The 15,629-nt window shown below is 32.8% G+C and overlaps 2 protein-coding genes across 2 annotated transcripts in view; both read left to right on the top strand.

The window, feature by feature from the left end:
- Positions 1-11,294, top strand: part of LOC127095581 (uncharacterized) — a 95,061-nt gene extending 83,767 nt beyond the window's left edge. Inside the window, exon 5 of the mRNA XM_051034254.1 lies at positions 11,200-11,294. Coding sequence (XP_050890211.1) covers positions 11,200-11,294 — 95 coding nt within the window. The remainder of the gene's footprint in view (positions 1-11,199) is intronic.
- LOC127121994 (RNA-binding KH domain-containing protein RCF3) lies at positions 10,730-15,350 on the top strand. The gene is made up of 8 exons (XM_051052416.1): positions 10,730-10,869; positions 11,243-11,875; positions 12,539-12,964; positions 13,172-13,429; positions 13,543-13,809; positions 13,934-13,998; positions 14,755-14,823; positions 15,007-15,350. Exons 2-7 carry the CDS (start codon positions 11,294-11,296, stop codon positions 14,801-14,803), a joined length of 1,647 nt encoding a protein of 548 aa, XP_050908373.1. The 5' UTR covers positions 10,730-10,869; positions 11,243-11,293; the 3' UTR covers positions 14,804-14,823; positions 15,007-15,350.
- The last annotated feature ends 279 nt before the right edge of the window (positions 15,351-15,629 follow it).

Below are 15,629 nucleotides of genomic sequence, written 5' to 3'. Positions count from 1 at the left end.
CTAACCAAAATACCAAAAATATGTCTTTGTATTTGTCTAACTCTTTTGTAGGTAGGGCATGATCACCATTGATATATCAAGTTCACATCTAGGGTTTAAGACCCTCATTGCTAAAATCTCAACCAATAAATGATCCACAATGGTTATAGGCATCATATATGAGTCTCATTGATCTCTACAAATTATTTTGATCAAGCATTCTTCAAGAGTTTGGAGTTGGTTTGCCTTGGAAACCCTAGCTCATCTGGGTATCTTGAGTAACTTCTTCAACAAGCTTCTTCACCAATTGATCAAATATTTCAAAGGATACTTCAGATTTCATCATCTTATGCATATATGATCTCTCATGAGTCTAAAAAGTCAAGAGAATTGCAAGTTAGCAAGTTGGTTGATGGTGGTTGGCCAGATGAATTCATCTGATCAAAACTGGAAATTAGCCAAGGTGGAATAATTGAACATATGGCTTGACACTTAGAAAATATTTTGAGATGTCGAAATTTCCAAACTTCCACCTAAAAAATCACCAAGATACAAGTTTTAAATGGAAACGTGTTCAACATAAGAGTTCTTCCTCTTGATCTGACCTTCCCAAAGAGTCCAAATTCATTCATTTTGGACAAAGTTTGAGGGGTCTGCGCATGGCTTGAACAAGGCTGTATCAGTTGGCAAGAATCATGTTTTAAACATCAATACATCTTTGCCTTGCATCACAATTCTCATTTAGACTTTATTTCACTTTCATTTGGACCTAATTGAGTTGCTTCATGGGCCTGTACATGCCCATGCAAGCGTGCACTTCACATTGCCAATTTTGGAAGCATTTTCAAGTGGGCAAATATCACTTATATTTTGCTATAAATAGAGGTCCATTGCATCAGTTTGAAGGACTTTGGGCGCCAACTTTGCCTCCAACCATTGAAACCCTCACAATTCAAAGGAAAACCTGATAAATTTCACTTGAAATTTGAGTTTGAATCTCACTGTTTGGAGATTCAAGAATTCCAGGATCTAAAGCCTTTTATCATTCCTAATCTACTTCTGCAAGTTCTATAAGCAAGATCAAGCACGAATTGAAGCAAAAGAGATATAGTTCTGCACAACATTGAAGGTATTTTTTCAGATTTTTCTTTTCTTTGATTCTCCCTCAATTCTCATCAATTCTCTGGGATCCTTGGTTGTCTGAAGTCCTACCAATGTAGGCAAGAAGATTGAGTTGCTTTGAGGTCAAATCGAAGCAACTCAGTTCATACACCTCAAAATTCAACTTCATGTATCTCTTAATATACTTGGAGTTAGGTTAAATTGAGGTGATATTCGTGATCTACGCCATTTTTTCTTTAAGATCATGTCCTCTTTTTTCATTTATGTGATGGTGATGAGCGAACCAGTCCGGCTAGGGGCATCGGAGAAGATGACTGACACTTTGCTCTGGCGATGCGTTGGATGTGTTCTAAACCATTGGATCAATTCAAATCATTTTAATCTTGAACGTTGCTTTTGAATACCAGATGTGTGGCGCACTGACTCAAGCGTATCATGGAACGTGCGTTTTCCACCACTTGATCTGCCACTTCAATTAATGAGGGAGATCAAGTGGTCCACGTTTTTCTGATTTAATTAATTTTCATTTTATTCCTTTTATTTTCATTAATTCATATTAAATTTAATATTGATCCAAAAAATATGAGAGTTTCACCAAAAATCTTTGAATAAAATCCTCTTTCATTTTCTGAATTAAAATTATTTTTTGGATCATTATTAATATTTTTCATGATTTAATTGATTTTGTGAATATTTTTAATTGTTTAAAAATGCTTTTAGGTTTCCAAAAATTCTAAAAAAAATTCTCCAAGGTCCTTTGACCTTGTTTGACCTATGATAAATCTCATGGCAATTTCTTTGGTGTTTTGATGAGGTTTTAGGAATTTGACAAACCATATTTAATTTAATGCATTTATTTTATTATTTTTAATTGATTAAATGCCAAATAAACTGTGTAGAGCCATTTTAATTGACTTTGTGAGTGTAACTTGTGTTATTGGGCCTTGGTCAAGGTTGATTTGACTTTGTTAGGTTAAGATCATTGGATTTAGGGGATTGATGGAATGTACATTCCATCTCCCAAAATGAATGAATGATCTTATTTGGTAAAAATTCTCCTTTGTCCAATTTGTGTTTGATCCATCCCCCCCCCCCCCCCCCTCTTCATCTCATTCCCATTCTTTATGCATTTATGTCATGGACCTATAATGTCTTTATATCCTAAGGCTAGTTGATTGCAAAATCAACATAAGTATGGATGAGATTAGGTCCCCCACTTGTCATATTCTTTTTGTGTGGGGTATGTTTCATGAGCATATTTCATCATACTATGTCTCTAACATGCATTAACACCAAAATTATATTGCTTGACCTAAAATAGTTGCGACTCTACATAAGTCCAATTACGATTGCTTAACATAGCGTTAAATTTGTGACACAAAAAGGCATATCATTCTAGTTAGTGAAATTGTAAGTCTCCCATCTTTCATGGTATTGTATAGAATCTTGGTCTTTTTTCCTTCCTTTGGAAGATGTCTTAGTTCAAGGATCCATACTTGTGATAAGTGGGTTGAGTGTTCTCCAAAGAATGACTAAAACAAAAGCAAAGCAACAACAATATTAACTTCTAATTTATTAACAACTAACATTTAATTTTAATGCACTTTAATTTTTAAGCCTTATTCATTTGCCATTATTCATACCATTCAAGTTGTTTATGTTAATGTCGTTTTCACTTTGTCCACTTGGACCATATTTTGTGATATTGTGATTTGTTTGTGTGATCTTTTGACCTTAATGTACATAATAAGAACAAAAACCCTAAAAAATATGTTGTGTGGACTGTTGGTTTGATCTGAGACTATTGGGCTTAGAATTTATGCAATACTCCTTATGCAAAAGGATGTGGCCAATGCCAACTTTCATGAGGCCAAATGCTTGTAAATTGAAACTTCATCTGATACATCATTGAAGACCCATTTGAGTTCATTTGCAACATGATCATTGTGAAGCTGTTATTTTGAACATGTGACTTATGCTATCTTGGAAGTCATCTGATACATGGGAAATTTTGAAGAAGATCATGGAGATGCTAAGCTTGGATGTGGCTATCTTTATTTGATGCCTTACTATTCAACTTGCTATTTGTATATTGATTGTTGTGTGATTCTAAAGTCCAAGGGAAATTTGGGTTTCTATATGACATTTTTGTCTATTGGATTGCAGCTCATTGGTCAGATCTTTTCAACTCTCAACTTTTAATTTTGTGCTTAAGATTAGTCTCTTCATCTCCTCCCCACTTCTTTAATTTCAAAATCTCTCCCCCCTTTCAAAAAAAATCTTTACTTGTGCTTGTTTTCTAAACTTAGACCATTTTTGCAAATTAGAAACTTTGGCCTTATGCCATTGCATTTTTAAACTCCTTTTCTTAATCAAATTTGTAAATAAACTTAACTATACTTAACTTAAAATTTCAAAAGCCAAAAATAACTAACACTCATTCAAACCATTTTAGGCCCTTGTACCTTTCAAACTTAAATTTTGTTAAAAGCAATGCATCCACTTTGAAATTGATACCACGAACTAAGAGGTTTTGATCCCTTATTTTTATGTTAGTATGTAGGCACAAGTCCGAAGGTCTTGTCAAACACAAAAATATAATTAATAAATTCTTTTCTCATCCCCCCATTCTATTTTATTGCAAACATCATTTTATACAAAAACATATATGCTCACAAGAAAGGACTTCCTAGGAGTACCTAGGACACTTTGGGTGCTAACACCTTCCCTCTGTGTAACCAACCCCCTTACCTGTAATCTCTAGCATTTTATTAGTTTTGATTTGAAAATTTCTTATTTTTGGGTTTTGTTCGTACTTTTCCCTTTTCCCTTGGAAATAATAAAAGCGCGGCGGCGACTTTGGTTTAATTAACGTCTAGCTTATCCATAGCTTGATGGTCATGAATTTACCGCTACATGGACTACTCTCATATTCAAAGGAACCAATATATATTGCGTGTCTATTTATTTACTTCTGCATTTACATTCTGATGTACAACAAACTATGAAGTTAGACTCTAATCTAATTCAAACTCTTACTTAGATCGGAATCAAAGCTTGACATCTCAGATTCTGAAACAGGTTTACGAAATAAAAGTAAAATTTCACATACACAATTCAACCCCCCCCCCCCCCCCCTTTTGTGTATTTTTTCTTACCTTCACATGAATATTATAAGTGATGAGGCTTGAGATACCTTCTTGATTGGATGCCATCATTAAAGATTGTTGAACAATCGCCACTAAAGACTTCCTCAAATGCCGTTTAACCTAAGGTGTTGTCATCATTGAGGTGGCTTGACATTTGACCTCACAAAGAATATCTTTATAATTTAAACATCTTGATCGATAAAGAGTTCATTGTATGTTATTTGACATAAGGTGTTGTCATCATCAAAACCAACAAGATCATCTAAAGTTTGTAGACAATTGTACATGTAAGCACATAAACTCACATTCTTCCCATTTTTTATTATGACAACACATCTCTCACAGAGGTTATAAAAAAGAACATATGGATAAAAGACTATATTGGTTAAACTCCTAGTCATAAATAAAGATAGTATAGCCTGCTCGTCTCTAAAAGTATACTTTATCCCCTTGGCGTTATCAAAACGGTGGAAAAAAGATAGATAAAAGCACAAACACAAAGATCACAAAAATCACTTAATAAACAACGTAATATTAAATTTTACACGAAAAGGTTCAAATACAATGAAGCAAAAACTATGGGAAAGTAAACACAATTAAAGCAGAGAAACAAAGCATTGAGCAAGACCACTACTCATTGTCAACATTATCATTAGAATTTGGTATTCCTTTTCCTATCACATGCTTCTTAAGAAAGGATACTTTCTTGGATAACATTTGAAGTACTAAGAAGTTCTCCTGGGAGATTGAAAGAATGGTCGAAATAAACCTTTCAATATGCATATGTTGAGGAGCCTCGACATCATCTGATTCCATGTCCATTCATACATGCTCTAAATCTCCATTAGAAACTCAGATATTAATCTGGCTTAGAGACTTAGATCCAATCATAATGGGACATGGATTTGAATATTCACGTTCCATATTTATTCCAACTTTAATCAAAATATTGGTGACTAAATTTCCATAGGGTAGCCAAGCAAATTTGTCCCTCTTACGATTAAACATGTGATGCATCACTCCATATGCTCAGTTGGTTTAAAAATTCATAGTCAACATCCACATGATCACTAAGTCTTCTTTCAAGAGTTGTCATAATTTTCTCTTTTTAGAAAAAGCGCATGAGTTACTAGGTAATGCACAATGTGGCAATTTGATTTCAACATTTTACTTTGATAGGAAGTTTGTGAATTACTGATGGATTGATAAGGAGAATTAAAATATCAAATAAGTGATCAAAATTATGATAACGGGTAGAAGCATCAATGGTGTAAGCTCTTCCATGGGCCAATAAATTTCACAATTTTACAAAGTCCTCACAGGAGAGAAAAATAATGGTCTTGTGAACTTCTAATACGAGAGTCATATCTATAAATTTAAGATTTGCATAGAATATTTTGATAAGCCTTGGATAGGTAGGTTATCGTTCCTTGACAAAGAAGTATTTCAGCAAGGCCTGAAAAACATTATGATGTGGACCTGAAACCTCTAAATAACTTTGCATCAAGATAGGCGGAATTGAGCACTTTGCAGTTAAGGAAGTGCTTGTTGAAATTTTCTTTTAGAGCTTAGGAGGAGAAATCCCTTGAAGAGTGGATACTTGATGAATAATTTCCAAAAATAATATTTCTTGTTGAAGCCATGATGATGATAGTAGTGACAATAAAGACTAACTCACACACAAACAAGAGAAGAAAGAAATTTTAGAATGAATAAAAGAGAGAAGAATGTATTGTTATATAGTTTTTTCTAAATGTGTTTTGAATATGACTTGGGCAATAATATCATTTTTTATTAAAGTTATTTGATTAAAAATTTTAGAAATTTACCAAAATAAGCCTTTTTATCAATTAAAACCCTACTTTATCGATTAAATATTCATGAAGATTTGATTTCTTCATTAATTATGATTGTGGATTGATTTCATAAAGATTTGTCGAGGAAGTGATGAGGATATATATCCTTAATTGATTTATCTCATCTTTAAAGTGCCATATTTTGAGAAATATTTAGTCTTAATTAATTAGATATAATTAATTAATCGGTTAAGAGGTGATTTTCAACCCCACTTGGTCTGTTTAGGCCTTAAGAGTTTTGGACCTTACTTTGATTTTTGCACCTCCTTTCTTTTGGTGTTGCACCCATTTTATAAAATATTTAATTTCTTAAAACAAATTATTAGGTAAAAATAAATCAAATGAATTAGACAATTAAATAAGAACTTGTTAGAGGATTAATGGGAGTTTCTCAGGTTTATTCTCTATCAAGTGTTTTACCTCGAAAACATAAAATCTTTTGAGATTTTCACCCTTTCAATAACAATGATTATGTTTCGTCCTAGGTTAATAACATTATGGGTACTCCCTAAAATTGGGATCTTGATACCTTTGGGAATGTTCCTAATATGATTAAGTAAACTCATGAGCAATTAAACGAGTTTCTGACTAAAGTTAAAATTAAGGACATAAACAACAATATTAAGGATTTTGAGCATTTGTTACATATGATTCTTTAGGAAGAAGGAAAGTGGCGGAGTCAGAGAGAAAAATCAGGTGGCTTCATAAAGGAGATACAAATAATAGATTTTCACTCACAAGACATCGTAAAGAAACAAGGGATTAAATTGTTAATATAGTGGATGAGAATAACATTTTCACTAATTTAGGATAAGATTAGACCAAGATGCATGTGATGGCCTATGAACTAGCCCACTTAAGATGTGGCTCATCCTAGTTCATTTAATAAAAATCATAGGTTTGAGTTCTTTAAAAAGTATATTTATTTAAATAAGTCAGATTTTAGAGAGAGAGAGAGAGAGAGAGTTAGTTGTATCTCCATACATGTATTTGCTTAGTTGTATATTCTTGAATGTGGGTGATCTCATGTGCCTCATCGAGAAGATCTATAAAGCATTTAAGATTTATTACATTTTCTTGCATAACAAAATGTTCTCGTCGCCACATGGGCATATAAGTTCATACCGACAAGGCGCCAACATTGTATATCATCTTGAAACACGTTTATTTAGTGGAAGAATATGGTGTCGTATGATACGACCATATAATATATGGCTTTTAACAATGAGATTTTTAAACCTAGTTGGGAGATGTGAGTATGATATAGAGATTATAATGCAACAAGATGATAATAATTTAGAAAATATGAATACCTTGCATAGCTGGCCAAACAATAACCTTTTTCTTTGTCAAACTTCTTTTTATATTTTTCATATTTTTCAAGAAAAATCCAAGAAAGAAGAAATTATCGAGAAACTTAACGAGCTAATTCAACTATTAAAACACTAATGAGTTAGTTCAAGAATCATATAAGAATCTTTAGTAACTTCATCAAAGAGATCTTTTGAAGAAGAAGAAGGAGAAGATGACAAGTCAACTACGACAGTTTCATTTGAAAGAACAATTTTGTGGACGAACGACCCTCAAAATATTCTTCGTTTGATGATGGAGGAACTTCGTCAAGAACTTTTGCTTCAATCAATGAAAAATATGAAGAAGCTTCACCCAATGGAATATTTGAAAGAAGAAATAAGCAAGACGTCTCAATAAGAAATTTCCTTAGAGACTCAACGTTGAGAAAAAATCTTGAAGAATCAACCCCTGGTAGAATCTTTGAAGATTCTTCATCCAATGAGGATGAACATGTTTTCTTGAAGGTCTCAGATGAAGAAGATAATTGTGAGGTAAAAACTTTATCCTACAAGCAACTATTTAAATTTAATGCTTAGTTAGTCGATGAACATGATAATATTTAAAATAGTAACATATATCTTAAAGATTATATTGAGTTTCTAGAGAATAACAATGAAAAGTTAATATATGAAATGACTAATATTAGAAACCGAGCTAATAAATATGAGACTTATGTCTCAACAAAAAAGGAAGTGAAAGAGTTGTATTAAACCCTAAGTAAATTCACCATGGGAAAAGTTAACCTATATTTGATTCTATCAAATCGAAGGCATTCCTTGAGTAAAATTGGATTAGGATTTAAATCAAGTAGATCATATAATAAAGGCTTAAATATGAAGAAATTGAATTGTTCTATTTATGTGTGCTTTGTGATAAGCTTGGCCACCTAGAGCCATTTTGTTATTATAAATAATTAGGTCTAAAAGTAATAACCCTAGATCTCTTAGAGCAACTAACACATTAGGACCCAAAAAGATTTGGGTATCAAAGGTGAAAACCTGATTTGTTTTTAGTAATATTTTGCTGCTTTAATGAAGGCTTAGTGCATATTAAATAAAATTGTGCAAATTAAGATGTATACCTTTGAGTTTACAAGTAAAGCTCATGCCTGATGGGATTTGATGAGGCTATTGCTTGTGATCCAAGTGTGTTTGTTCATGGTGTATTTCAATGGACATGATCAAATCTTTTTCGTTGAGGGTGTATCTCAATAATTATGATGATTTGTGATGATCATGTAACCTCTTAGTAGGTAGAGGTGATGAGTCTATGATGAATTTATCAGTATCGTGGTTTAACCCAACTCTCGTATCAAACAATTCATAGGGAAGGATTTGCGACAATTATTTGTCATTTTATCAAAAGGGGGAGTTTTCTCAAGTCTATTTAGGATTTAACCCAATCTCATATTCCATTTCATCTTATGCATGCTATGATCCACTTCTTGTGTTACCACAATATTATCACGAATACTTCTCCCTCGTACAAATCATATTTGAAAAGGAAAGACAATTTGAGGAATACTAATCTCCAACCTATTTACAACCATTTTGCTAATAATCTTATACACATTATTGCAAAGGAAAATGAGACGAAACTGATTAATAAACTCAAGATGCGATACCTTGGAAATAAGCAGATTTATGTTTGATTAATCTTAACAAACGCTTCCAGATTAGTCCATATTTTCTTGATAAAATTACAAGTATCCGATCCAATGACTTCCCAAGTTTTTTTTGATAAAAACCACCAGGATATCCATTTGATCCAGGTGATTTCCAAGGTCCCATATTAAAAACCGTAAGCCTAACCTCCATATCATTCACATAAACACTTAGAATATCTAAAGACTCTTGAGAAACTCTAGGATAAGAAACCGATGTCTGGAACCATGCATCCTCTCTAGCAGTTTCAGTAAAAAGAAGTTGCCATTTGATTGGAGTTGGTGTTCATCTTCCACCCACGTACCATTAGTGTCAAAAAGCATTAAGACTTGATTTTGCCTTCTCCTATTAACAACTTTTAAATGATAGTACTTCGTATTACGATTCTCATCATGAAGCCATTTAGCTTGAGAGCGTTGAAATCACATAAGCTCCTCGTACTGAAGATTTTTTAACCGATCATGCTAAAGCTGAACTCTAATTTATGGAGAAATTTATTCCATCGACCAACTTGCACCATCCTCTGAATTCCATTAATTTGAACCAATATGTTTTACTTTTGACCAACTACTATACTAAGGTTAACATTCTTACAAATCTTGAATTTATCTTTCATTTGTTTCAAATTTTGATTAAAAATAGCAAGATCCCTTGCCTTTTATTCAAATTAATATGCACTTTCAAAACGAAAATACTTGAGTTTTGTTTGATGAACATTACCAAACAACATGGTTATAATGGGATGATGATAAGAGAAATCTACACATACACATCCAAAAAGTTAAGTCTCTGATTATCATTAAAAAAAAACTCAATCAAACTTTTTAAATATCAAATTACCACCTTAGAAAATAGGACATCTTTATATATATATATATATATATATATATATATATATATATATATATATATATATATATATATATATATATATATATATATATGATCCCATATCAATAAAATTACAAATAGTAAATATCTTTACAAATTTACAACACTTGTGAGCACAAGTTCATCCTTTTTTACATTTTAACTTTTATATTTTTTTATTTATTTAAATCCTTGTAAGTATTTTTTATTTTGTTTGTCTTTACTCATTTAGGTAATATTAAAATTGGTATATCTAATATGCAAAAGATTTAATTTTAATTTCCAACATAAATGATGTAAAGATTAAAATCAAATATTTTTACATATCATATGTAAAGAATAATTTTAATATAAACCAATTTAAAAATTAAAAAAAGAAACATAAATCAAATATAACTTTTTTATAAGATTAAATCCAAACAAAATAACCTACAAAGATTAAAGTAAAAATATATGTTCGTTGCAACAAATTATATTTTTTAATTTTTAAAATAAGAAGTTAAATTTGAAAATTCCAATTTAATATTTACTTTATCCCAAAATAAATACTGCTTTACTTTTTTAATAGAAAATGTTAATTAATTTTTTACCTTTATCAATAATAATAAATTGATTACACTGTACTTTTAAACTATTACCATGTTATTATTATACATTTATTACAATATATAATAACAAATATAATTAAAAACATAATTAAATTAATATCTTTAGATATTAATTTTTTATTTATATCATTGATTCTTTGCTATCGTCATTGATATAAGAATCCACTTGTTGAAAAGAAAAACCTAAATTGCGACATTGCTTGGATTCCCCTTTTCTCTTCAATCGACGACTTTGCTTTCTTCTTTCAATTCTCTCTCTCTCTCTAGTGTAAGCATATTCTCAGATCTCATCTTTTTCATTCCATGTTTTTTTGTAGTTGATTCATTATCATAATGTGTTGTTAGTTTTCAAAACCTAACCCTAAACGTCGACGTTTTTGCTTAAATTCTTATACAATGTTCATAATTTGAAACTTTCTTGTAACAATTTTAAGGATGATGATGTATTTCTCACGAGATAGATCTAAGTCTTTTAAATGCAATATTTAATTTTTTTTAACATTGTTTTTGGGATGTGAAAAAAATAATATTTTTTTAAAGGTTATTTGGTTTATAAATTTGGTTTATATAAGTTTTATATGTTTTTAATCTGTTTTAGTTTTTGTTGACTTTTGGGTGTTGTTAATTGTGAACCTTTGCAGTGTTTTGCGGTTTGGATTTGATTTAGAAGCTGATAGTAAGAATTTTCTGTGATGGGTGGTCAAAGAGAAAGAAGTAGTTATGGTAAGCGTCCTCGATCTCAGTCTGATTATGATGGCGGAGTAAATAAAAGGAGGAATGGAGGTGATGATAGGGATCAGTTTGTGATTGACAAGGAAGATACTGTTTTTCGTTATTTGTGCATTGCGAGAAAGATTGGTAGTATAATTGGTAGGGGAGGTGAGATTGTTAAGCAATTGAGGGTAGAAACTAAGGCTAAGATTAGGATTGGCGAGACTGTGCCGGGGTGTGATGAGCGTGTTGTTACTGTGTATAGTTCGAGTGGCGAGACTAATGCTCTTGATGATGGTGGTAAGAATGTGTCACCGGCTGAAGATGCTTTGTTTAAGATTCATGATAGAGTGGTTGCTGAGGATTTACACAGTGATCAGGAGGAAGAGGGCGGTCCTCAAGTGACTGCTAGGCTGTTAGTGCCGGCTGATCAGATAGGCTGTGTTCTTGGAAAAGGCGGGCAGATAGTTCAGACCATACGCAGTGAAACTGGGGCTCAGATTCGTATACTTAAAGATGAACATATGCCTCTATGTGCCTTGCGCTCGGATGAGCTTGTGCAGGTTAATTTTCTTAGAATTACATTATACTTATGATTCTGTTCAGTTATTAATTTTCTTTCCATGAATATAAGTTCTATTTCAAATTACTATACATACATTTTTTATTTTTTTTCCAAACATATCCATAGTAAATAAGTGTCTTGGAGGATGAAAAGTAATAGCCAAACACATTCATATACATTAGGTTATTTTAGGAACATTCATACACATAATGGACAGACAAAATACCTATTTTTCTTAATCTATGTGATAATTGAAAAAGAGGCTTACAATAAGGGGCGGAGGGAAAGAGGGAGTCATTGCTATCTGGGTGATTCGATTTTTTCAGCAATTGTATACCATGCTTTATTAGTTTGAAATATTGAAATTGAGTTTTATGTATCTTACTTTTTTAATTCATGTGTATGCAGTTTTTTTTTGTGCAACATGCTTTATTTTATGTACAACTATCTATATTTTAACCGCATTGTGGTTTCTGATATTTACCTGCCATGCTATCAGCTATTTCTCATATCAGCGGTCGCTATTTCTCATATTGGATTTTTGGCGATCTGTAATATTCTGCGATCCACTATCAATAACAATGTTACTGTTAGATCTCAGTGGAAAAGTTTCCATCTATATTGCTTATAATGAGTTTTCTTTTTGGTTTTGAAACTCCAGATTTCTGGGAATGCCGCAGTTGTAAAAAAGGCCTTGCATCAAATTGCATATCGACTTCACCTTAATCCTTCTCGAACTCAGCATTTGCTTGCTTCTTCTGTTCCTGGCGCATATCAAAGTGGTGGTTCACTCTTGGGTCCAACTGCAGGACCTCCGATTGTGGGGATCGCTCCTCTTGCTGGTTCCTATGGGGGATATAAAGGTGACACTGGTGACTGGCCACGGTCTATGTACTCGGCTCCTAGGGATGAAATGTCACCGATGGAATTTTCAATTCGGTTGGTTTGTCCAACTGGAAACCTTGGGGGCGTAATAGGGAAAGGTGGTGGCATAATAAATCAAATTAGGCAGGAATCTGGGGCAACAATCAAAGTTGATAGTTCTGCCAAAGGAGATGAATGCTTAATAACCATTGCAACAAAAGAGGTAAACCATTAATTAATCACCAGTGGGTCATTTTTATTTTTTATTCTATAAAAATTGTGATGTTTGTACTGGATTTGTGAGGTTTGATAAAATATGCGAACTATAATATCAATCAAAGGGAAATGTTAATTACTAGCTTGCAATTTTTGTTTTTCTCTTAAAATTTATTTATGTTGTATTAATATTTTCTGAGTTATGCTAATGCAGTTCTTTGAAGAAAATTTCTCTCCAACAATAGAAGCAGCTGTGCGTTTGCAACCTCGATGCAGTGAAAAAAATGAAAGAGATTCTGGAATTATCTCTTTCACTACCCGTCTGCTGGTGTCATCATCAAGAATTGGCTGTCTTATTGGTAAAGGAGGATCTATTATAACTGAGATGAGGAGGCTTACAAAATCCAACATTCGCATACTGTCAAAGGAAAATCTTCCTAGAATTGCTTCTGAAGACGACGAAATGGTGCAGGTAAGGGTAGTCCTTTCTCACTTTCTCTGGTAATGTTGCCTTCTTTGTGTGATAAAAGTACTAACATTTTATCCTTTAATGCTGGCTTTGCTCGTGTCTGCTTTCTTGATTAGATTTCAGGAGACCTTGATGTTGCCAAAGATGCTCTTGTGCATGTTCTTACACGATTGAGAGCAAACCTTTTTGATAGAGAGGGTGCTGTCTCTGGATTCCTTCCAGTTCTACCATATATTCCTGCTCCAGCAGATGCCTCAGACGGTTTTGGCTATGACAGTAGGGATGGCAGAAGACATGGACGCGGGCATTCATATTCAAGTGGCTATGGAGGATCAAGTGATTTAGGAGCTGGCGACACTTATGGAAGCTATGGTGGTTCACAGGTACTTCTATATAACCGTTATGTGATTTTAGCAGAATATTTGCATGTAGCCGTTCTCTTCAAGAGTTCAAGTTAATCCATTATTTCTCATCTGATGTTTGTAACGTTGTTCTGTTTTTCTGTAGCTTGCTGGAAGCAGTGCTTATGGGGACTATGAAAGTTATTCTTTGGGACGGGATAGTACTGTTTGGTAACCAATCTTCCTCCAGCTAACTTTTTTTTTCTTCACGTTCTCCATTTTTTCGTTCATATGAATATTTGTTGTTGATGAGTGAGATATCTGCCTTGTTAGATGAACCAAACAAATGATAACTACTTCTAATATAAACCTTTAGATATCTGCTTTGATATTTATTTAAGGACCAAAAGGTTTGGTTTGGTGCTACTACTATTAGCCCTGTTCAAAACATGTTATTCGTTACTTCAGAGATTTGATTTGTAGTATTATTTATGGATGCATTTATATTGCAAAATTTCAATTTTCCAGACTTTTTATTTTCTTGTGTTTGATTCCATATACTGTGTGATCTATTATTATTTGCTATTTTGCTACCCATAAAAAAGTGGAAAAGTATTTTCAACTTTAAATATCCTCTTGGCAAATATCTTTAGGTTGAAATGCATCGTGGGAAGTTAAGGGACCGTTTGGTTTGCTTATTTGTTTTTCCTACAAAAGTCCAACTTGTTTTTTATTTTCTGCAGTTTTTTTTATAGAGAAGTAAACAAATTTTCACTGTTTTCTATATAAATATTTGAAATTTGAAAATGGTGCAAGAACAAGATGACATTTTCTGTAATTACATATGAAAATAGGAAATGTTTTCTTATGCCAAACATGCCCTGATTTCTATAATCAAGTTGTTACGTTCCAAGTTTCTGTATTCTGCCTCTTATATTTTGAGTGTTCTTTCATTCACCTGTTTTTGATGTTCTTATTTGTTTCCAGGTTGCCCAGTCAGAACAATGTTTCTAGGAGGAGAAACCATGCTTACTAGAATTTGGCGGGTCTCAACAGGTAGATTGTGATTTCCATAAACTTCTTTTCGTTAATTTAGTAACTTCCTACGTTTATACTATATATAGGTCATTCATTCATATTATTATATTAGAGACTGATATCTTAACCTGACGAGTGTCCCGTTTAGAATTCTGATGCTCTTGTCTTACCTTTGTTCCCTTTCCCTTACCATCCAAACAGCCGAGATGTGTGAAGCCCGCAGCCTGCCTACTGCCTAAACCAGAAGACCAGATGAACCAGGATTTGACAAATTTATGGCCTACCTTGATGCATCTACTTAAGAGGACCAAACTTATGTGGAGCCTATTAAAACCGCCATGTCCATTTTACCTTAATTCCCCCAAGAACCTATATAGCTGGCTTGCCTATGTTTGTTTATTTTTTTTATCGTTCTTGTTCCTTTGACTTTGAAACTAAAAACACTACATAGCTATGATTTCCAGTTGTGTACTTTAATTGCCGATTGTGTTGACTATTTCCCACATTTCACCGTCCAATCCAATGAAGTACGATCTTTTTGGTTATTTGAATGTGTCACAAATCATGCTAACTAGGCCTAAAACAACCAATTTTGGTTGAGTTTTGGAGTCATCTGTATTGCAGGGTGCCGGTATTTGCTTACGATAGATCATTGTAACCAGGCAAAGGTATATGCATTTTTTGACTAGGATAAATCATACTAATTGTGTGTTGTTTTGAGTACCTCACATGACTACTTTTGGGAAAGATTGTGCTTTCAAAGACATGCATGATCACTGGTGATTCAGAAATCGAATTTCTTGTTCGTCTCCTTTCTCATCTGC

Source organism: Lathyrus oleraceus, chromosome 1 (assembly GCF_024323335.1).
Source record: "Lathyrus oleraceus cultivar Zhongwan6 chromosome 1, CAAS_Psat_ZW6_1.0, whole genome shotgun sequence".
Classification (NCBI taxonomy): domain Eukaryota; kingdom Viridiplantae; phylum Streptophyta; class Magnoliopsida; order Fabales; family Fabaceae; genus Lathyrus; species Lathyrus oleraceus.
This window is presented reverse-complemented; position numbering and strand designations above follow the sequence as displayed.